Here is a 23,077-nt window from a genome sequence, read left to right on the forward strand (position 1 = left end):
GACCTCACACGCTAGCCTTGTTCCCTAGCAGCAAGAGGAGCTTAAGCGTGGAGGCGGCAAAGCATACCTGCGCAGCTCAAAATGTCATTTATTACCAGTAATGATCTCAACACAGTCATTGCCCAAGAAGAACCTTTTTTCATGATTATATTTTCCCTCTCTGGATAGCACATTTGATAGGATTAATGTGTCAAATTCAGCAGCGCTCACATGCATTCAGCGTTCATCTCATTCGTTATGTTGACACCCTTTGACGGGAGGGCTGGAGTCCATTTCCACTGAGATTGGAATAAGACAAATGAAGTCATTATTAACTGATGCATGTAGTGATGTAGAGCAGCAGCAGTAGCAGAAATGCTCAAACAGGAAGTGGTACCTTTTACTGCCAACTAGGGTAAGAATAGTTTCCGATTTTTTTTACTCAGTTTTATTTCGGCATTTTAAATTTCTCAAAGTATACGGCTGCAATGTCGAGAATATAAGGGACCTGATGATTATAATTTCAGTTTTTAATCCATTGCTATAAATGCTGTAGCCTGAAGCGCTTTGTTACGGCTACAGCTGTTGTGTAAGCACGATATAAAGAACAATATATTGTATTGTATCGTAATAAGGACTATAAGTGAAGGGAGGAAATCCTCAGCAAGTATTTCAAAGGAAAAAACATTGAAGCCTGAACCAAAGTTGCGTAATAGCCCCTTTCCTGTATGCCTGATTATGTTTGCTTTTCCTACGAGCCTTTCCTCTCATTACTTTCCATATACAGTAGAAGTCAAGTTTTCCTCCTCCATGTGTCTGGCTCCTCCTCCCCTTTTCTCAGCTGTATAAGAGAACTACAGTCAGCTCCAGTCAGCCTAGAAACGCCTTGATCCCAGCAGTCTGCTCTTTATTTCGTCCCTAGATTGGCGCCACTATGTCCTCAGGAGTGACTTCAGGTGAGTCCAGCGTCTATATGAGCCATTAGTTTTCAAGTGGTGCACTGATGGGGATCAGATAGCCATTTAAGAAGTTTTCAGCGAAGCTATATTTGATGTTTTTAAAACCTATTTCTTGCCCAGTCACATCATATTTGAACTGTTCTACACTTTCACATTTTGCCTACCTCGCGATTGGTTTGATCACGGCTGTAATGTTTCATATTTTCACATTTTCCACTTTCATTTTTATGTGTGCACCACAGTCACGTGTCATTCAACAATTTTTTTTCCCCAAAATTAAGCACATATATTTAGATTCTAAATGAATTTGTCAATGTTTTACCATCCTGTTTTCTCCTTTTAAAGTAAATAAGAACTGTGTTTATCCTGCAATTGCACAAAATGACATCTTTTACCACAGCCCACGGCTCACATTCTAACTTTGTTTCACATTTTATTGTCAATACCACAATGTTAACAGTTTGGGTCTTTTAACACCACTGAGATGTTTTTCATGCCTTAAAGGCTGTTTATTTGCCCACCTCCACTCCATCCTAACTACATGTATAGGCTTAAGCGTTTATTTCATTCCAATCTCATGAAATTCTCAAGACATTTTTCTATACGACCCCCAAAACACTATAGGCAATCTTTTCGAAACAACCCTGCTTGCTAATGCTTATAAAAAATATAAAAATAGTTGCAATGAAGTGACTTCATAAAGTGGTGTCATATTTTCCACGCAGACTTTGAGCTGGACCTGCAAGATCTGCTGCAAGAGTTCCAAGATGTGGTGAAAGAACTGCAGGCCCCCCCTCAAAGTAGCCTACATGCATACCAGCACATGTTGACGGAGGCCAAGAGCCGCACGGCACCAGGGGACGACAGCGGGGTCGAAGACTCTGATTACAGTAAGAAAAATGAGCAACCTCCAAAACCCAATATTAATAAGCGTGGGACAAATAATCCTCCACGCTTTTAATTTGCATTGAATGAATGGTACCAAAGGACAACATCCATATACCCCTTGAATATTAATGCCTTTCTGCAGGCATAATAGTCTTTGTGATTCTTTTCTTGCGGTTATGCAAAAACAGACGGTTATAGGACAAAAGAAACAATCGTGCTTTTGCTCCCCTCTGTGATGCATCATTGAATGTGTTTTGACCGCTAGTGTTTAAAAAGAGAGGCCTGTGACAATAAAAACGAAACCTTCACAGTCATTGGATGAATAAGCATTCATTTTGCAGCTTGCAGCATTTCTCGACCGAAACAAATGTAAGTTTTAGAAAACAATAGTGTTTGCGGGACCAATGTGATCTCTGTGTGTTTAATTAACGGCGTAATGTTGGCATAAAATAAGCAACAATGACTGCGATGCATTTGTGTAGTGAAGTGGGAACCCCCAGGGAGAGTACTAAATGTTCCCTCTTTAGATGTTGTAAATATTGACATATTGAAGGAATGTAGTGGATTATGTAAATGATCACAAGGTTGAATGAACTCAATATTTTGGTATAACAAAATGCAATCACGTGTCATTTGTATTTTAAAACTAAACTAAATGTAATTGTAAATACATAAAAAAACTTTGTAGTCTGCATGTGCCAGGGGTGCGACCATTCCATTTGGGGGAGGCTCCAGATAAAGGTGCCAACGCATGAAATTATTTGTTCCTTTTCAGCCCGTAGCCATTGAAGGGGACCTAAAAATATTTTCCAATAGCTTTGGCATGCACTTTACAGTATATGGTCAATTTATAAATGTGATTAAGATGGGTATTTAAATGACGACTGTATTGAACATTTATTCAATAATTTGCCATATTATGAAAAACAGATACAATGACATAAAAGTAATACAAACTATTGTATGTTTGTACCTAATGTTGTGGCCAATGAGTGCGTGATCCTAAAATTGTGTCTCCTGCAGGCAGTGAAACATCTTTGGGCAACAGTTTGAACACCAGCGAGGAGGAGCTGCACACAGCAGGCTTAACGCTGCTACCGAAAGGTACTGAAGTCGTCCTTCAGCGTATGCATATCGCCGTTCCGATCGCTGTTGTTCTTGCTGTGACCACTAAAGCTCTGTTGTGTTTTTTTTTTTAAACAACAGCTTCTGTCTGTGGCTGCCGTGTCTCCTGCAGGGCTTTTTGTGTCATGTCACAGCGCTTCATCTTGTATCGGTGCAAATGCAGTTGTATTGGGTCGCATACGCAGCGAGGACGGTTACATATCAATGGGAATAAACAAGGGTGACCCGCAGGGGCCGCTTACTCTATTCCACGTCAGAAGGTTATGCAGAGAGATCCCTGTGGGAGGTTGCGAGCTGTCAAGTTTTTGGGCCCAACTTTAACGCTGTTTGTAGACAAAAACTGGAATATTTTCCTTGTCTAAAAGCAGTTCATCAGATATTCTCTTACTTCACAGCAGTTGTTCCAATGGAAATACCAAAGAAATGAGCCGTGCTTCAAAATCTTTCCATTGCTCTTTGTTTTTTTTTTTCTTCTTTCTAATTCCTTTTCTCTCTGTCCTCTTTTTGCAGCCAAGCTGGGAGACACAAGGGAGCTGGAGAGCTTCATTGATGTGTTGGACCGGGAACTTGCTGGTGTGTAGTTAAGGAAATTAGAGCTTCTATCACTCAATCTTTTATTTTCTTATTTTTCACTGACACACTTACACACTACACACCACAGTAGTAGTGTACATATCACATACATAGTGTCCCATCCTCCGTCTTGGCATCACCGAGCACCTCTTATAGGTCTGATTTGCTAACATACGTGTAACAGGCAGTAAATTGTGTGTTCACACTAACAGATTGCAACATAATTGGCAAGAGGTGTAAAAGTGGTGGGGACAGAGGACAAATTTCATAAATATGCTTTGAATCATATCAATCAATAATGATGACACTATCATCATAAAATAATTCATATTACAAATAAATCATTACACCCTTTGAACTTCAAAAGACTGGTTTTAGTTTCTGTGAGATGCCCCTCTCCTCATCTGCCTCCTGAGCATCATTCTCATCTCTTTTCTATCACAGAGATGTGAAAATGCCCGTCGAGGGGCAGAGAAAACAGGCTGCAGGGAGGCAACACGGCCGACTGCCGCCGAGCAGACGGACGGACGGATCTACAGCAAAGCTCATCGGAGGGAGCCAGCCCTGCCCTCGCTGCTTTAGGGGAAGAGGTTAAGATCAGAATTAAAAGGGCGTTTCATCGTTAAAAAGAAAAAGCACAAGACCCCCTGACGATGCTGCGTCCTTGTCCAGAAGACGACGAGCCTGCAGTGTCATCTCCAAGATGTGTGACATATTCCCAAATCTCGATAAAACCTCCATCTGTCCGACTTAAGAAGCCTGCCTCCAGTCCTCTGAATATGTTGATGCCTCATTTGAAATTCCCAACTGTACTAAACCAGGAATTCGCTTCGATTCCTCTGGCATCCTTTGTTTTTGTTTTTTGGAAGGAGGCTTTGTGTAGCAAAACTATGCAGCACTTTAGTTTAACTTTAAGTCTCTGCTGTGTAATATCAAAATGTCATTTATATTCTGTTGTTTCACTGTACAGTTCTTGTTATTGCTTTGTTTTGTATCAAATGTCATGAAGTTGAGTGCATGTAGTGGATAAATAAAAGACCATTTGCTTGCAGTCTTTGCCTTTTTATGCCCTTTATGTTGATGGAAACCAAATCCAAAGTAGGTCTACAAGAGACAGGGTGACATTTGCTGGCCACATTTTACTTTCAACACAAACATTTCAAACGTACGTATACTTGACAAGAAACAATGTGGCTTCACCTTTGGTGCCGTGTGACTTTTGCCGCCGTGTATTATAACAGAGCCGGTGTCTGATGTCTGCTCAAGCATTCTTCATTGTGTACACTGTAACTTTGCTTCCTGTATGCGTGCTCTGATCGTGCTTTGAGTTTCACTTCTGCCAACACATGAGGAAAGACACAAATTTAGCTCAGACACGCAGCCAAGACAGCTTGAAAGGGAAGTGCGTCAAAGGCACCGCAGAACAACAATGCATGTTTTAACTTTGTTCCGAAACTGATGTAGGTTGCGACCGCCGCTCCAACTCTGGAGACAGAATGTTCTTATGACATTGTAAGGTTTGTTTAAAAAAAAAAAAACTGCAATGAAAGGTTTGAAGTTGAAACTCCTTTTCTTGTCCACAGAGAATTAAACAAGTCAAATATTGTCAATAAAGATACAAATATTTAAAACTGTAAAATAATAAATTTCTTAAACCCTCATAATAACTTCAATTTAAACATAAACCTGTCATGAAGTGAATGAAGCTGGGCGACCAAACGCAGCTTGGACCAGGGTTTATTGAAGGGAAAAGGTAGTTGGAAGAGAGGATAAGGGGAACAAACTAACAGAACCAGCAAACTGACATAACTTAACGGACCGACGGACAGACTGGCTAACCAAAACAGAACTGGCAAAGCCAGGAACCTAAAGAAACAAGAACGACATTAAACGTGAAGACTTCAACGATCTGACGGGAGTGAGGGGCAGACAGGACTTAAATACAAGACAGGTAACAAGAGACAGGTGACTGTGGTAACATTAATTGAGGTAACACAGGAGGGGAGGGGTAACGCGAACAGAAACCATAGTAACATACATAACAAAGCAACCGGGTACGAGTTGTGACAAAACCAATTCAGTCTGACACAAGGCCTTATAGTCAAATTTTCACCATCATAAAACTTTTATCAAATGTACGAGCAATGTTTTAGATAAAATATTAAGTGTAGAAGAAGCATACTACTTTGAACATCCTTTAAACCAGGGGGGTCACCAAGTCCGGTCTTCCAGGGCACCTATCCACCGTGTTTTTGACATGTCCCTCGTTCTGAATTAACTCAAATGGATTACTAATTGTACTTTAGCCAAAATTATATTAAAGTCCAAAAAATCTTGATCACCATTGCATGTACGTATGTAGCGCATTAACTACACCATACTGTCAAGCCTGGAAGACATAGCGACGTGTACATCGATGCATTAACTTAGGTAAAAGTTTTCCATTTTAGCTTCAAATAACTTTCCTAAACCCTCACGATCCCTCGCCATACTCTGGCCAACGGCAAAACCCTTGGTGTTCTTCTGGACCAATTTCAAATCCATCTGCTTGCGTTGTGCCAGATGCTAGCTAGCCCTAAGCCCTGGTGTGTTTGTTTTCATCTCCTGTTTGCCATTGAAGTTTGTGTTTTGGCCTGACCTGTTCTGACTTGAATGCAAAAAGTCAGATTCGGTGTTTCGCTCACCACCGATTGGTGCACAGCCCTAATATTCATAAAATGTAACTAAATGAAACAACACCAATCTTTTTAAAACAACAAGAGATGAAACAATGGAAAATCCTCTGACTAAGGATCCTTCACTTAGTCACAGTGACAGATTTTTTTTTTTGCTTCTCAAAGTTCAAACGAGAGCTGTCTGCTGAAAGCCGTCACACACGCCATGGGCTGACTGACAGATTTGCTTGTGTGGAACTACTTGTTGACATGGCGCCAGTGGCCAGTGGAAGGAGGGCTGCTTATTTAAGATACTCTCCCTCACTGTTTGTCTTATTAACAGCCATTCGCTTCACAGACTTTGCCTCCTCTCTGAACTCTGTCTCAATATTTTACCGACACTGAATGAGAGAGAAGCCAGAGCTGATTGGTAAAAGGGATGAAGAAGATGTAGTCATGGAGAAAAACAATTATATATTTGTCATGATAATGTCTTTCTTCCTGTTCTTCTTAAATAGCACGAATGTAGCTAAACGGTCACACTTCTTTAAGCAGTGTTTCTGTGCTTAGTTGGAACTTATCTTTTAACAGACCATTTAGCATGGCGAGGATTCTGCCTGGATGTTACCTCACCAACAAATGTAACATGGTCTCTTAGAGGGTTGACGCTGCCCAGCAATTCAATGCGATTAAAAAAAAAACCTCTTCCAAATGCTTCAAAAGTCAATTGCTTAGAAAGAACACCATCAAGGGACCTGTTACAGTCTAAATGCACGGCATATGTATGTGAAAGAAATATTAATGATGGTGTGAAGAAATAAAGTTTCATTCATTCATTCATTCATTCATTCATTCATTCATTAGGCCCGAAATGACACGTGATAGTGGAACTTAATGAAAGTGGTGGACTTAATCCTATGATAACTACAATTCCATGCATTAAATAAATAAATAACCTAAAATATGATAAACCTATTAACAATAATAGGACCAGTAATATAAATGCAGGACATACAATAAAGCATATCCAGCTACATAAAAGTCTAATGACATGTCCAGTGAATCTAGTCAATTCCCAGCTGTTAACTATGCAGCATGAGCCTTTACTCTTGAGTCTTGACTCTGAGTCTGATGTACGTAACATCTCATCTTGCGGAATGGCAACACTGATTGTTTATCTGCTGATTATAATGTGTCTAGAATTTGATTGGCAGACCCTGACTAGAAGAGGTCACCACGTCAGCCACTCATCTTGTTTAGAGACCGCCTCGAGTAAATGATGAAGGAACTGAGTTCATCAGTGGATAAATGAAAATGAATTGATGCTATGATGAGACCGGAGACTACGGCTCCAGACGCTGAATGGTCCTGAGAGATGAAGGTATAATTCTTGTATCACGGTTTAGCCCTCGCTCCCTTCACCTGTGGACTCAGCCATCTTGGTAATTAATGTCACACGGACTTAAAATCTGCACGTACGTTGATGGTTAGTTGGGAGCAAGTTAGCAACCTAATGAAGATGTAATTGAGTACAGCAGAGAGGAGACACTTATTATCAGACGAGGAGTAAATGAAGTCGAGATATGGCCTGCGCTTGTGGGCCTATTGTGTCCGCACAGCACACACACAAGTACACACACATTGATTTTCACTGGTGCCTGAGAGGACTTACACACCCAAAATAGCAAGAGGGAGTTAAAACACTAAAATGTGCATAATTTACCATGGCATCAAAATGTTCTCAATGAGCTTTTTATAGACTATTGTGACACAGCAGCAAACACGGTGCTCTGACCCACAGCAGAACAAATGGCTGATCCAAGTTGCAAATTGTCTGACTGTAGCCTCTGCATCCACCACAAATAAGACTGGTGGTTGGAAGACTTGTTATGAAATCAAGAGACACATAACCACGATGTTCCCGTCTAATGAATGCTCTTTCTTTGTGACCGCATGATCTTTCTTCTCTGGATGTTGCTAAAGCCATCAGTTAGGGCATAGAGTATCTCATCTTTCATGGATGACATAACATTTCAACATGGGGAAATGGAATCGATTGTTCCATCTGCTCCTTTGTCAAACTCAAATGACAAAACACATGGTGGTAATTGGTGCTGCAAAATAACAGGAATTTTCCTCAATTGGAAACTCCCCATGGGAAAATAAGGTAGGATCATTCATTTCAGGTTAGTCCAAAACTTAAATGCCATGCATCATTAACGTGTAACCTCCTGTTCAGGGTTGTGGGTTTATGGACTAGTTCTGGCTCGGAGGCGGGTGGGGGCAACTCCGATCCTTGAGGGGAACATTCCTGATCATTTGAATCGGGTGTGGTGGAGGCAGGTGATTTGGAAGAGGGAGAAATCCAAAATACCGATCCTCGACGACCACAGTTGATCATCCCTGGTCTAAAGGATCATTTCACCATCTGTGAGTGGGAAATGAACATCTGACTATTGTCTTACCTGCACAAAAGTCAGATGAGTGAAACACAACATTACCAGTGACTTTCAAATAAACCAATATTCAAAGACAGATATCGTTTATTAAAATTATATAATATTGAGGATCTAATGGTCGAATGGTTGGTCAGCTGCTAAGGTAGTGCGATAGAAACTTTCACCTACTTCAGATGTTTGTAGCCGCCTTCACATACATAAATGCAAAATCCACCTATGACCCGGCGTTTCCTGTTTTGCTCTCACACTGTCCAGACTTCATTGTATGCAACAGGAAAGCAGCGTACTCCTTGAAAAATGTGAGTCACGCAGCTTTCCGTGCACTCCGACTGTGTCGTTACGTCACTGCTAAGTGTGTGGGGATTTCACTCCACTCTTCCTTTTTTCAACCAAACCGACCATTTACTTGAAATCACTAATGAAGAATGAATGATCTCATCTTTTTAACATCTTGACCTTGAGTGGTCTACTTGCCATGAAAAACGTTTTTGTGTAAATAATCCTCATTTATTTTATTTTAAGCTGTTTGTAGCATACAAACATTTCACAGTCAGAACATGATTGAATGTTTTGAATGTCTGAGGTCTAAGTTCTTTACTGTAAACCTTTATCATTAAGATAATATCACTATCATCATTGTTTTTGGATCTAGTCTATGATGTGAAAAACTGTAAACTGAATAATAATGATGATAACGGAAGACACGTCGAGGCTGTGTGTTGCCGTGTCCAATGAGCAAACTACCTGCCATCTAAGATGGGAAGGAGGCATTAGTGGGCTGCCATCTGATGGTGAACTCCAGCTGATGCAGCTTGAAAGAAAAGAGGCGGGCCTCGGGAGGCCATGAACGACCAGCCACGAAGCAACTAGATCATATTTTGATATATGAACGCTGTTAGAGACAACAACAAATAACCACAAGTCTGTGAAGCTTGCTGTGAAACTCCCCATCAGAGCAGAAACAAGCGCCAGGAGGAACGAGGTGTCACACGCTGTAGAGGTTTTACGGTACACCGTACAGGACAGATAAGAGTGCAGAGGGATCAAACGCACTTGTTTCTTACTTTGTTATTTGCCTCTTGCACACCCTGGGAGCATACAGGCTTTAGTCTTAGCAGCCTCCACTATCTCCAGACCATACATCTGAAAGATCATTATGTAGGCGCCAGGCAGTTTTAAGCCAAGGGCTGGTGGGCCCGTTTAAATAGATAGACTATAGACTGCCACTGTTCTTTAGCTCTTCCATATATAAAGCAACCATATCGTTGGCGCTTTTAATGACCAGGACTTGATTTAAAATGTTCACCTGCGGGTCAGAAGAAAAAGCCCAAGTTAAAATATAAACCAAGATGCTTTTTCCAATTTAGTTTTAGAGTGCATGGGATTAGGCCTTTTCCTCCGTATTACACAAAGCAACAATCATTTAAAAAAAAAAAAAAAAGACAACGTAAAACACCACTGGGTGTTATATTGTATACATTCATAATGATTACAGTGCAGTTTTGTTCCTGTCATGCCTTGCTGTTCTTGTTTAACTTTGTGGTGCAGTGCAGTCCTGAGTTTTCAAGAAAATAGTACAGTGATGACAATATTCCACATCCTATTGTTAATTGGTGTATGAATGCATGAGCTCATTAAATTCTGCCTGACAGGTGACCTTGCAACATGTGATGTGACCAGAAAAGAACCTGAGCATGCTGCCACTTTTGTTTGTTGTGAAAATGCAACCTTAAACCTTGTTAGACTTGCTAATTAGGTGATAACGTTTTACTTGGTATGTTCATTATAATGAAACCTGGAATTAATTACCAGTATTTCAATGCAGTTCTCGTTTCAGTTTTCCGTTTCTAGTATGTGTTCATACAGCTTTTTTTTTTTTTTTATTAGTATGAAAGCCTGTGCTACTCTTTGCCGGTGCCGAAGCAAATCTAGCAGCATGAATTATTTGTGTGTGTTTGTGTGTGTGAATGCAAGATTTGTTGATAATGAAAACAAGATCAAACTTGCGAGGTTCAAAAAAAGGAGGACTTTTTTTTTAGAAGAATTGATCATAGCAGAGGTGGTTCTTTTTGAAAAGATGAAAATATACAACAATCAGCTTTGAAAATAGAAGACGTATTCATTAAATCCACAGAAAATTTATAAGCATGTTTCTGCAGTGTGTATCATTATTGCAGATTTTTATATCAATTAATAAAAGAAATACAGGAAGTCCTTAATGACAATGCTCATTACAACACTGTAAAAGCAACATGAATCACATTGGAAAAAGGAAGCAGCAAAACAGAACATTTGAATCATTGCCAACACCCTTGGCCATAACTGTATTTCTCTGTAACTCCCTTATATAGGAAAAACTGATCTTGAAACAGAGAGGGAAAGAGCCTACGCACGCACGCATGTACACACGCGCACACACGCACACACACACACACACACACACACACACACACACACACACACACACACACACACACACACACACACACACACACACACACGCACACACACACACACACATACACACACACACACACACACACACACACACACACACACACACACACACACACACACACACACACACACACTTGGACTATCCCAACGGGAAGCATGCTGTAATTTGGCACATTTATTGACCATTTCCAAGACTGACTTTGTCTTCGGCAGCATGAAAGCCCACCAGGGCCTTTTTTCAACTGAGCCTTGACTGATGTCCCACTCAGTCAAGTGCAAAGAAATCTCCACTATGGAAGTGGCCTATTTTTCTGACTACGGTGGTTCTAGTCATAGCAAGTTTGGGATAATTTCACCGGGCTTTCTGATGACCCGATTCCCCTCTTGTTGCAGTTCATCTTCATTGGTCCAACAGATATAATGATAAGTAGCCTTTTCACAAGCGCACGCATCCTCCTAAAAAGTGTCCACAGAGTCCGGGTCCATCGGGCCAATCGTTGGTGACATCTGCTCTGCTGCTGCAGCATATGGGAGAAGTAATGGCAAAAACATGTTGCCCTCCCATGACATTTGCTTCCCTTTGATAGTTCACTTGAAGCTTCACCACTCAATTTCAGCCCACTGCCCGTGTGTGTGTGTGTGTGTGTGTGTGTGTGTGTGTGTGTGTGTGTGTGTGTGACCTCCCAGTTATGCAGACAGATCAGAAGTGGGGCGGCATAATTTGAAAAAATAACTCAGATGGCTATAGCCATCTACCGTAAGATCCATGTATTTGTACATTACAATTCCAATGATTTTGTCTTTATAATACACTGAGAATAATATTTTTAGATATAACTGAATTGTATCTTTTAATTCCTAAGAGATTTCACAAAAATATCAGTCATAGGGTAGCAGTATGGCTCTTCAGCATGTGCGAAGCTAAAGCATTTGCAAGCGTGCTAACTCAAGTTTCTTTATAAACTAGAATGAATTTTATCAAGGTAATGTAAACATCTGCTAGAAAAAAATGTGGGGTTACCAGACAATGGTTATTTCTTTGTCTCTGAAGTGCAGGAGAAGTTCCTGGATCCAACTTGAAAAACAGGAATGTATCAATGATGTACCAAAGGGTTTTATCATATTTTGAAACGGGCTCCACATTTCGTTGTATTTACAGTGATGTTACTTTGCCCAAATACTTAACAGGCCCTTGAAGGAAGGTACTCTCCGTAAAATAATGTAATTCCTAAAAAATAAACAAAATAAACAAACATGACATGTGTTTCTCAAACCAGTAATATATTGGTTTGAACTTTATTAATTTTAAATATATAAATAAACTTGCCCAAATACTACTGGTAAATTTTGTCACTCCACAAAATGAAAGAAAAACAGGTCTGTAATGATCAACCTAATTCATTCAATTTCAAATGCAGATTTAATTTGGCCTGCCACACTCCCAGTGGCTGCCAGCAGTAACTGCACCCTTGGTACCATGCCCATTGACTTGAATGGGGGGGATTGCTTGCAGCTGGTAGCATGCCCATTGACTTGTGTATTTTTTTGCAAGACAAAGTAACTTAAATTTATACCATGTGCAATCTGTATTGGAGTTGAGATGCAGGTGGCAAACTGCGACATCATTAAAGCATTACTGTTAATAATGTTTCAGCAGGTAGACTCCATCTGTGTATTTTTCCCTCTTTGCTTATTGAAGGAGGTGTGACCCATATAAGGCAGGATAAGAATAAACAAGATGACTCATAGAGATCAACCCATAAGCATCTCCCCTCACATAACCCTTCTGTCTTTCTGCACCGAGCAGGATTTGTGATGATCTGACCAGATTGGGATTTTCGCTCCGCTGCCCTCCAATTGCAAAATCAAGGTTTTAATAGAATAATGTTGAAGTACCAAAAAAGACTGATCTTTCAAGCGGTCAGATTGTGTTCTTGCTCTTTTTAGACACTTAATTTGCGCTTTGCCATGACGCTTAATGAAAATTGGCGGTTTAAATGTCAGAGTCAATAACTTTTCTTGCTGAATAATGACAAATTAAAAGATGCAATGTGAGGACGCGCATCAATCGCCTAATCGCTGTAGCACTACTTTGCATGAATTACAGTAAAATGTAGTTATGCACACAGGCCTCAAGCCGTTAGCCCGTTTCTCAAAGGTTTCAGCAGAGAGAGGGACGGGGGTGGGGGGGTGGGCGGGTGAGAGAGCAGCGAGGCAGGGAGAAAGAGATGGGAAGAGAGGAAGAGAGGATGAGGGAGGTACAGCGAGAATGTCCCGAGGCTGAGCCTTGCTCTTGCTGTGAGAATATTTCTCCTTATACTCATTCAAGTGGAAATTATAGCAAGTCCTAAAAAAGAGACAATCCAAATGACAAAAGTGTGAAACTTTCTATTCCTTTTTTTTTTACTGTTTTAATTTGGTACATGGCACAATCAGCATGTATGCATCTGGTATACATAAATAAATATTAAATATTTCATACATAAATATACATATAGAGCTCTTACAAAGACACCTTGAACTGTTGTTGGCGAGGGATGTTCATCCTGGAATTATTTGTGTTGGTGCTTTTATGTTTCTCTTTGCAAGTGGGAATGATATCTCCATAGAAGCCCTATACATATATGTATGTATGCCCATATTTATATATATATATATTGAAAGAAATACAAGTGTGCACTGATGAAGGTTCTCTCAGTGCAAACAGGCCACTGTCTGCTGTTGTTGAAGAGGAAGTCTTACAAAGTCCACACGCCAGTTAGTTCAGTTGTTTCTTTAAGCTATCTTTTTTTCTCTTACATGTAAAATAATAGATTTATTTTATCATCTTTAAGCAAAATTAGACATATAGAACTTTGAAAAATGAAAGAAAACAAAAAACAAAGTGCTATTTCGCGTAGACGGACACCAAGAGACGCAGCAGAAACACTACTGGTGGTCAACGCAAATCAACATGGAAAAAGTGTTCCGCCTTGACCCCCTTCCCCACCTCCCCCTGACAAAAAGCACACTGTACAACCTACTCAAAATAATGATAATTCAACAAAATAGTGGACACTCACGTGATCACTCACCTTACATGTTCCTAGCAGAACACTCTTAGTACACTGCACACGAGCAGCATGTGTAGATGCACACTTGGTTGAGATCGATCAGATCAGATAGCTTAACGGGTCCATTGGCTGAAAAAGATGCACTTTCTTAACAAAAACAATCACAGTAACAAAGCATTTGTCTCCAAGCCAGAGCTGTCCTTGGCAAACCCTTCGACGCAAACTAATTTAAAAAAGATGAAACCATTCATGTTGTGCTGCAAACAGGAGCAAAAACCAACAACAACAAAAAAGATGCCCGAATTGGGATTTAAAATCTCTACATCTGCAAATTCACTAATTTCCCATCCCGGTGTCAGTCTTTCTGCCGTACTCTTCTTGTTATAGTCTCTTGGAACAGAAATTGCGACAAAAAACAAACAAAGAACAAGCTTTGTAAGGCATTGAAATCAAAAGAAAGATGCAATTAAAAGCATGATGCGGATGTCGACATAGAGGCCATTGTTCTTCATGTGTCTACCCCAGGAGGAAGGAGGACCGGGAAATTAAAAAGCACTTTTGTTTGTTTTTGTTATGAATTCAAGAAAAAAAACCACATCAGTGGCTATTTTCTTAGTCCGCTTAAAAGGCTTTTGAAATGATGATTTATTTTTTTTTTTTAGAAAAAAAAGGACACAACACAAAAAAGAGCCCCTCCCCTGATGAAGAGTAGGGAAGCAGTTTGATTTTGGCAGCACTGCACAACTTGACATCCATAGAGAGCTCCGAAGCGACTCTGCTCGTAGTAAAAGTCTCGTTTAATCTCTTCACGTTTTAATCTGCCCTACCCCCACTATCGCTGCGGTATTTATAAAACACAATCCTCCTCTCCGTTTTGTTGAATCCTTTGCACCTCCTCCATCAGCACTGCCGCCCGTCGCCACCCTCGTCCGGCCTCCTTAAAGCTATACGCGCGTGGTGGAGTGGGAATGCGGCAGCCCGGTGGAGTTGAATCCCGTCGTGAAGGTGTTGTAAGGGTGCAGGTTGGGCATGCCCACCAGGGAGTTGGGGATCATGGTAATGGTGTTGGGCGTCATGAGGGGAATGTCGTCGGGAGAGCGCCGCAGGGTGAGCGTGTAGTCGGGCAGCGAGGCCAAGCGCAGCGCCCCCTCGTTGCTGTTGCCTGCCTCGCACTCGTGGTGCGTCTGGTTCATCTGCAGCGACATGATCTCCTCTTCGGGTGCGTGGTGCCCGATGTCGTTGGAGGTGGTCTGGCGCTGCGGGCTGGGCTGGCCGTGGCCAGACTCCTGCCGCCGCTTGTCCTTGCGATAGTAGAGGGCGGCGAAGGCCAGCACGTTGAGGAAGAGCAGCGAGGCCCCCACCGCGATGGTGACGCTGAGCTCCGTGGAGTAATCCCGAGGGTTCTCCACCACTAGAGGCCCGGACTCCTTGTCGTTGCTCCAGGAGTCTTTGTCTTCGCTGTTGTAGGCCGGCGACATGGGGGGCCGCTTGGTGTTGAAAGGCCAGGTGGTCTTCCCGTTGGGCCGCTTGGTGGACAGGGTGTTCTGCGTGGTGTCCGGCGGGGGCACTTTGGTGGTGGTGGAGGTGTAGTGGAACATGTCATGGAGATTGTACAGATGGGGCACCAGGTGCTTCCAGAAGGCCACTTTGGTGGCTCGGTAGTGGTCGCGCACCCGAGGCTTGAGGCCGATGTGAAGGTACAACTGGTCCTGGGGGTTGTACTTGGACCACGCCACTTCCTCGAAACGGTTGGCCTTTGTATGGATAAACTTTGTGTCCTGAGGAACCGGTTTGTTGGGATCTCTGCGGAGAAGACATGCAAAAGAATGTGTTGAGTGTTTAGACATCAGTTCATTGACCTTTGTTGCACCTCTTTCAGTACCGATCACAGCAGAAAAGGGAAGGAATCTTTCTCCTTTTTGGGAACATTTCTGCTTTCTATTTGATCATTTTACATTCATGGCCTAGAAATGTATTTTAGAAAAATATTGAGACATTAACTTCTGTGGTAACGCAGCACACAATGATAGACACTGCATGTGTTTCACCAAACGAACAGTGTTGCACAAATGAAAGTCAGTCATCTATCCCTGTCCGGCCATATAGCCATGGAGAAAGAATAAGAGACTGACATGTTTTTCTTCAGTTTCTGTTTCATTTTAATGTCTGGTGCCACTAAAAGTGTAGCAAGTGACTAAGTGGCACGAAAGAGAAAATGAAATGCCTAAAATCAGAATTTTGGGCAGTCCAATGCTGTCGTTATCAATGTAAGAACCCCTGTAAAGTGATTTTGGTTATTATCTAGAAAATCTTTGGAAAATGTCTCGACCAACGTTTGAATTCAACTCTTATGAGACGTTTTGGTTGTCATTGATGGCTTGTACCTTTAGTTGGAGTCAGCATTCAAAATGAACCAGAAACTGTGTTCACTTCCTGACTTGAATGTGCATAAATCCAGTTGAAAATCCTTATACCCATTTAAAGAGTAAAATGGAAAGAGTCAGGATTAAAGCAATTTATGATGCTGGATGGTCTCTGAGACAAGCAGGTGGTGGTCAAGTCAAGTCCAATATATTTACGTCGCCTTTAATTACAATTACTTAATTAAGAGTCCCGAAGGGCATCACACGCCCACAATTGCTAAAGATTAACTGGTCGAATACAGCAAATTAGTTTTGTGATCTATTTATGGTTGAGTCTAATTATTTTAATGAGATGTTATTGAGTTAATTATTTCCTAAACTTCTGTTTTGATTTCTACGATGCCGAATAATGCGGTCTGGAAGAGATTACCATGCACAACCTTGACACAATGAACTCACATCAGTTCCACAATTTGCTGACTTATAAATGATGTCCACCCCTAGTTTAAAAAATTCATAATTAATTTAAATAGTGAGAAGAGGCATATACAAACACTTCCCAAAAAGCACGTTGGCTTGATTTTTGGACTTGAAAGAGATTCACTTCATCGATCCGCTAACAGCAGAGCAGACTGCAGTTTTTAATTGGACTTTCCTGGAAAGTATGCTGTCCAAGCTCAACTTGTTCCACTGAACCACCTTCCCGCAGTCCAATCCTCAAAACCACACACAGGCTTTTTTGCCCAAGCACAAGATCTCAATGTCTGTCGGCAGACTGCGCCTCGGCCAGCTCGTCCCTAAACCCCCGCTCCACCCGCCTCCTCGTCTCCCTCCCCAGATGTTGCTCTTAATTCGGTTCGGATGCAGTCTTGCCACAAAAACCAGGGCAGGAGCTTTTTAAGTAAACACATATGAATAAGTCAGCAGGCTTTAGGGTGCACGTCAGGAGGCATCTTGTTGTTGATAATCCGACACTGGTGGAGCCCTTCTGCTAATTGCTCAGGGAAGCCAGCGCAGTGTGCATTGGCATCTAGTGAACCGATGTAAAGTGGACCATATTAATCAAGACACTGAGCGGGAACTGCTCAACCCCCTGTGTGTGTGTGTGTGTGTGTGAGTGTGTGTAAAGATCAAAAGACGGTAAGCTATCTTTTTTGATGCAGTACTATGTTTGCGCCAAAGAGTTCACTGTTCCCCTTTTTGACATTTCCTATATTTTTCAGTGAAACGACTGAACCAATGATCATATAGCAATCTCCCACAATAAAACCCAATCTTTATTTCTGTTAAGTGTCACGAATAGAAGTTTCACAGAAACCATTGTAGCCTCTGCAAACAGAGAATAGAGCTGCAAAAGAATGCAGCAGCTTTGAAAACACAACAATGGCTGGAGTCCCAGAGGTTGAAAGGAAGCAAGAAGTCGCGTGACATTTCTTCAAATGTCATGAAATATTCCTTTGCGGATTTGATTGCCGTGTCAGCGGCACGCCAAGTTCAAATTTATTCTGGGATTTAGGGATGCGCTGGTCACAGTGTATTTTTGTGTTTTGGAAATGTTCAAACAAGAGAATTAAAAACCTCGCCAGAAGAATCCAACCCTTGGTTCGTTTTTTTTTTTCTGTAAATTTTTCTTTTTCAGGTCAGTACTTCTGGGAGAGGTGAATAGGAGAGCAAGAGCGAGAGAGAGAAAGAGCGAGAGCGCGCGAGAGAGAGAGAGAAAGAGAGAGAGAGAGAATGAGTGGTAAAACAAATTGAAATGGCTAAAGCTGAATCCCTGGACCTGGGCCCGTGTCGGCAGAGCAGCCTGTAAATAACCACTTTTATTAGGCCCGTAATGATCCCCAATGAATATTGACAGGCAGACTATGATGACTTTGTAGCTGAATATCAGTAATTAAGTTTCAAAGGAGCGGCTGGTGGAGGTAAGGTCATATTGATCTCCCAGTGCACAACATGCCAGAGAACAGGACGTCAATGGAGACGTGTTCATTTGCAGCCTGCCAACCTCACGCACGCACACACATGCAAATCATGTTCCACACACGCGCATGACAACAATGACGGAGGGGGTCAGAGCAATCTGAGTTAATGGGAATTCCGGCCACTTCCATATACGCTACGAAAGCTCTCATCTTGGCTGGGTCAATTTGGTGAATTGTGATAACAAAAAGATCTAAAAGGTACTCGGCTAAATCTCACAAAGCAATCTGTGCGCGCAGGGAGCGGGTTTCGATAGAGTGCTCGATGTCGTGTCAAAATAGGTGCTCCGGCTGAAAAGGAATGCGTTTTAGAAACACAAAGAAATCGATTTGGAGTATATGGAGAAATTGACTTGCAAGAACAACTCGTTGACTGATCAAACCTACAAAACGCTCGGGTAATTCCTACCATTGCAAATTTCGGCAATTTGAACACTGATGAACAACTTGCTGACGATGTGGACAAGCAACCTGCAGAAGTCAGAAAAAATGACTGTGAATCTGTGACCTTAACACTTGACCTTGATTTTGACCAGACCTTTTGTAAGTAGTATTATCTTCTTACACACACACATAAACGCACGCACGCACACCCACACACACGCACACACACACACACTCACACACATACACACACACACACACACACACACACACACACACACACACACACACACACACACACACACACACACACACACACACACACACACACACACACACACACACACAAACACGGGTTAAAAACATGCTGGACTGTTTTCCTAACACACACACAGCGATAGCTTTTGAGCCGGTTGGGTTCATTAGTTTGACCAAATAAATTGGGTTGAAGATTGGATTTGGATGGGCTGAAGGAGCTGAAGGTGGTTGCTATTTGTGTAGGGAAGTTGAAGTAGATTTGATGTAACATTCTTTGCAATTGTTATTGGCAGTAATACTGCTTATTTTCAACACTAGGTTTAAAAACACGATCAGGGCACCACACTTGCCCACTCTTGGAAAATGGGTGGGTTGCACGTGGGTGTGGGGGGGCATCTGGTGTAAAATTGGCAACATTGCAATATTTTTAACCAGAGCTATAGATAACCTGGTACTCCATTTGGTAGTATTAGTATGGGTAGTCTTTATGCCTTGTTGGATCAAAATCTTGACCCGATGATTCTCAACCCAATGTTCAGGGTATGAAAGAGCATTGGCTTCCTCCGTTTTGGACTGTGTTAGCTAGGTCACCCAATTTGGGTTACTCTGACCTAGAAGTTTTAAGAGTGTATCATGTATGGCATCATTAACAACTTTACCATTAGAGACTTATGCATTGACGAATGGATGGATCAATAGATGGACTGACTTACTATAGGAATGTTTTTGAGCTTTATTTCACTACATGATGCCAATAGTTTTCTTGTGTTGTCTGATTATCTTCTAATCAAACAAGTTACTCATGATTTTGCACAATATTGTGTAACGCTGCTGAAAACCCAGCGGCTGGCAAGCTTTTTTTGGATTCATTAGAAGGAACAACACTGAGCTCACTGCATGAGTTGGGTTCGACAGCAGACGGCTCATTGTGAGGCATATTTACAATTAAACGATTAATCAAGTATATTTATCGACATTGGCCTAATTTGACGTTTATGGTTTTGTTAAGCCCTAAGGAGCACCTCACCCTTCCACATTAGCGTACAACATGCGTGCTGTCAAACCTCCCCCTTAATCTAGATGGACATTGGAGCAGTGGCGAGACTCCAGGCTCTGGAGAAAGATTATTACACCCATAAAAAAAAGTGTTTTAATGGCCTTTCACATCCCTTGCGATGTGTTCATATGCTTGTGGTACCATAAAGCACAGCGCCCCGCCTGCTGGTTCTCTCCATGACCTGCTGACCCACAATGACCTCGGCCAGTCATGCGTGTTCAAGCGTTCTCATGTGTTAATATTCATGATTGACTGGGAGTTTGTGTATGTTTGTTTCCATCTCTTGTGGCTTGTGCACCTGTCTGTCTCTGTGAGCGTGCCTTTGGATTAGAAACGCAATCCAGGTGTAATGACTTGACCCCGGAGGCCGCACGACTGCTCAACACAAATCATGCAGCAGTTGCACGCGCACTGTAGTGGAGAAAGTGATCCACTCCAGTCTGATATGACAAATTCTAAAGCTTCTCCGTGAGTGGATGTGCCACGTGGATGACAAAGTCAACCATACCATTGCTTTATGTCAGTTCGAATCATTCTAGGCTCATTATCCATTCCAAACCATGTCTGGAAGCTCTGATGTAAAAGGTAGATAAGAGGATAGAATGAATATCATTTTCCCTTATTTTTCCCCATTTCCCATGTTCCTCCTTCCCCTTTTCATCCTGATGTAATTTGAAGCGCTTGAATGATCATAGACCTAGCCATCGCCAAATCTGAAAAGACACGTTTAGGCGCCCCAAGGCAGAAGACAAAAATCTACTTTCACTGCACTCAACAGCCCAGAATTCCTGAGCTGAGTTATAGCCTCACTATATAACATAAATGGGAGGGGGGGTGCATTAAATCTTAGGCACTGATGCTCACTCTGCTAAGCTCCTAAAATATGCAAAGTTAAAGCCTTTTGAAGGTTGAGGTGATTGTTGTTAGCGTTGTGTAACAAATGCATCCCCTGCAGCTGTTTATCTACTTACCAGGTAACACAAAGTAAGCATTTCATTTTAATTTTCACTCTAAACACCTGACCCTGTATTCTGAGTAGATTTTTCTTAAACGCATTTTATCCAGCGCTTTTCGGCAGCCTCATAGGACAGCGTGCCAATGATCACGCTGTGCTCTTTTGCCCTTGGTGTGGTTGCATGTTGGAGCGGAGGGCTGAGTGACGCATGGTTTATATTTAATGGCAGCCTTCAGTTCCACAGGCTAAGTGATGCGAGGCCAATCGCTGCGACTTCGAAGTTTCCTAAGGTGTTGGAGGACACAGCTCTTGGACTATTCTCTATCGCTTTTTATTTTATTAGATGAGTGGCAAGAACAAAACTCCTTCGATGCGTTCTGTGTATTCCTTTTTTTGTATTGAAACTGCCCCATCAGTAGGCTGCTTCACACTGTTACATTTGGCATTTATTGCCTGCATCAATCCAACAGCCACTTACTTATGGACGTCAGTGTGCAGATTTACACCCTCCCTCATTACATTCATTCAATGGCATGGACAGCGATCAATTGTATCCACACCCCTTAACAAGCTACACAGCTTTTTACCTTCCCGGATGCAAATCCAAATATTGGCTACGATATCTCCAATCAAGTGAGCGCCTAACTCAATGAAGTGACCTGTTTGCTGTTGCAATTGTTGCGCATTGCATCCAGGTTAGGGATGAGTTTAGTGACCAATTACTAGTTACTATCTCAATTATTGTTTGAAAGAAAAAATGGTTGTCTCTATGTTTTAATAACGTGCTCAGGTTTCTCAATGATTATTAGGAATCTGTGGGTTTTGACTGTAATGACTACTTAAACACAAATCACTGGCCCATTCCCAGATAGAAAAAGGGGATGATTCAGGGAAAGAGAAGCGCGTATGTTTGCCAAGTACTCTTTGGTTAAAGAGGGCAGGCAGGGTGAGAAACGATGGCCACATATGTGTCACTATCCTTCCAGAGGTCTTTGAATTAAACCGTTGGGTGCAAAAGTGCACCATAGACATCTTACAGTTGAGTTGGCAGACAGTGTTGCTGAAGACAAAGCAATCAATGCTATATATTTTAGCTCCCGCAAGTAGGCTATTCTTTTTTGGTCAAGAATAATGAGAGGTTGAGACAGAGGAGTTGGGACAGAGAATAAGCAAAATAATAAATGAAGAATCAACACGACAGCGGAATACTCTTTAACGATACCTAGCAAGACCTTGCACAGCATGTGGCAGGAGTGTGCAGCAGTAAAAAACACCCACCAAGTTGGACTGACATATTTATAGCGCTAATGATATGTAGTGACTGATCTTTGCTGCCTTTTCATCATTCTGTCTTTTTCTGAAGTGCTCCACCAGCGCTTTTGGATGTTGATGCACATGCTGTGCTTTTTATTTGTTTGAAATACATAGTGTGAAAGTTGCAGCGTGTGGACACAAGACAAAAGTTTTGGAAGTGTGCTTTAAATAATGCAGTAGAAGACAATTCGTGTGATATAATGGGTATTTTATCTGTGATTACATCTGTCTATGCATCTTATTGTTTACTCATCATCATTCTTTGATCAGACGTGGCTAGACCAACTTCTCTCTGTCCATTACTCCTTCTGTCCATCAGAGCATCAGCCTTTGTATTTATGCAATTTACACAGCTTCCCCATCTGTCATTTATCAGGTCATCTAGTCGTCCATCCTGATTGCTCTTCCATCCATCTATCTACCCGTATGTCCGGTCAACCTTCCAACTACCACATCTCACTTTACCTGTGCACTTTTCATTGTCTGCCTCAGTTTATCTGTCCATCTTACGTTTCAATTGTTTCCACCTGTCAGTCCATGTATTCTTCCATGCATGTATCCATTTTTTTTATCTGCTCAATTCTTCCACCGTCCCGCTGTCTATACTTCCTTCTGTCTTC

At 41.7% G+C, this 23,077-nt stretch overlaps 2 protein-coding genes across 5 annotated transcripts in view; one reads left to right on the forward strand and one right to left on the reverse strand.

The window, feature by feature from the left end:
• The first annotated feature begins 812 nt into the window (after positions 1-812).
• On the forward strand, positions 813-4,575 carry si:dkey-27i16.2 (regulator of cell cycle RGCC-like). Of its 3 annotated transcripts, XM_037262270.1 has the most exons (5): positions 813-935; positions 1,664-1,828; positions 2,850-2,930; positions 3,462-3,524; positions 3,969-4,575. In XM_037262270.1, exons 1-5 carry the CDS (start codon positions 914-916, stop codon positions 3,974-3,976), a joined length of 339 nt encoding a protein of 112 aa, XP_037118165.1. In that variant the 5' UTR covers positions 813-913; the 3' UTR covers positions 3,977-4,575. The 3 variants fall into 3 exon arrangements, with proteins under 3 accessions (XP_037118165.1, XP_037118166.1, XP_037118164.1); XM_037262271.1 differs by lacking the exon at positions 3,969-4,575 and having other exon boundaries at positions 3,462-3,532; XM_037262269.1 differs by lacking the exons at positions 3,462-3,524; positions 3,969-4,575 and adding an exon at positions 3,033-3,455.
• An 8,916-nt stretch (positions 4,576-13,491) lies between these two features.
• Positions 13,492-23,077, reverse strand: part of nlgn3a (neuroligin 3a) — a 134,847-nt gene continuing 125,261 nt past the window's right edge. For both annotated transcript variants that reach the window (XM_037260104.1, XM_037260106.1), the window contains one exon: positions 13,492-15,950. In XM_037260104.1, coding sequence (XP_037115999.1) covers positions 15,092-15,950 — 859 coding nt within the window. In that variant the 3' untranslated portion in view covers positions 13,492-15,091. The remainder of the gene's footprint in view (positions 15,951-23,077) is intronic.

The sequence above is a fragment of the Syngnathus acus genome, chromosome 10, assembly GCF_901709675.1.
Source record: "Syngnathus acus chromosome 10, fSynAcu1.2, whole genome shotgun sequence".
In the NCBI taxonomy this organism is placed as follows: domain Eukaryota; kingdom Metazoa; phylum Chordata; class Actinopteri; order Syngnathiformes; family Syngnathidae; genus Syngnathus; species Syngnathus acus.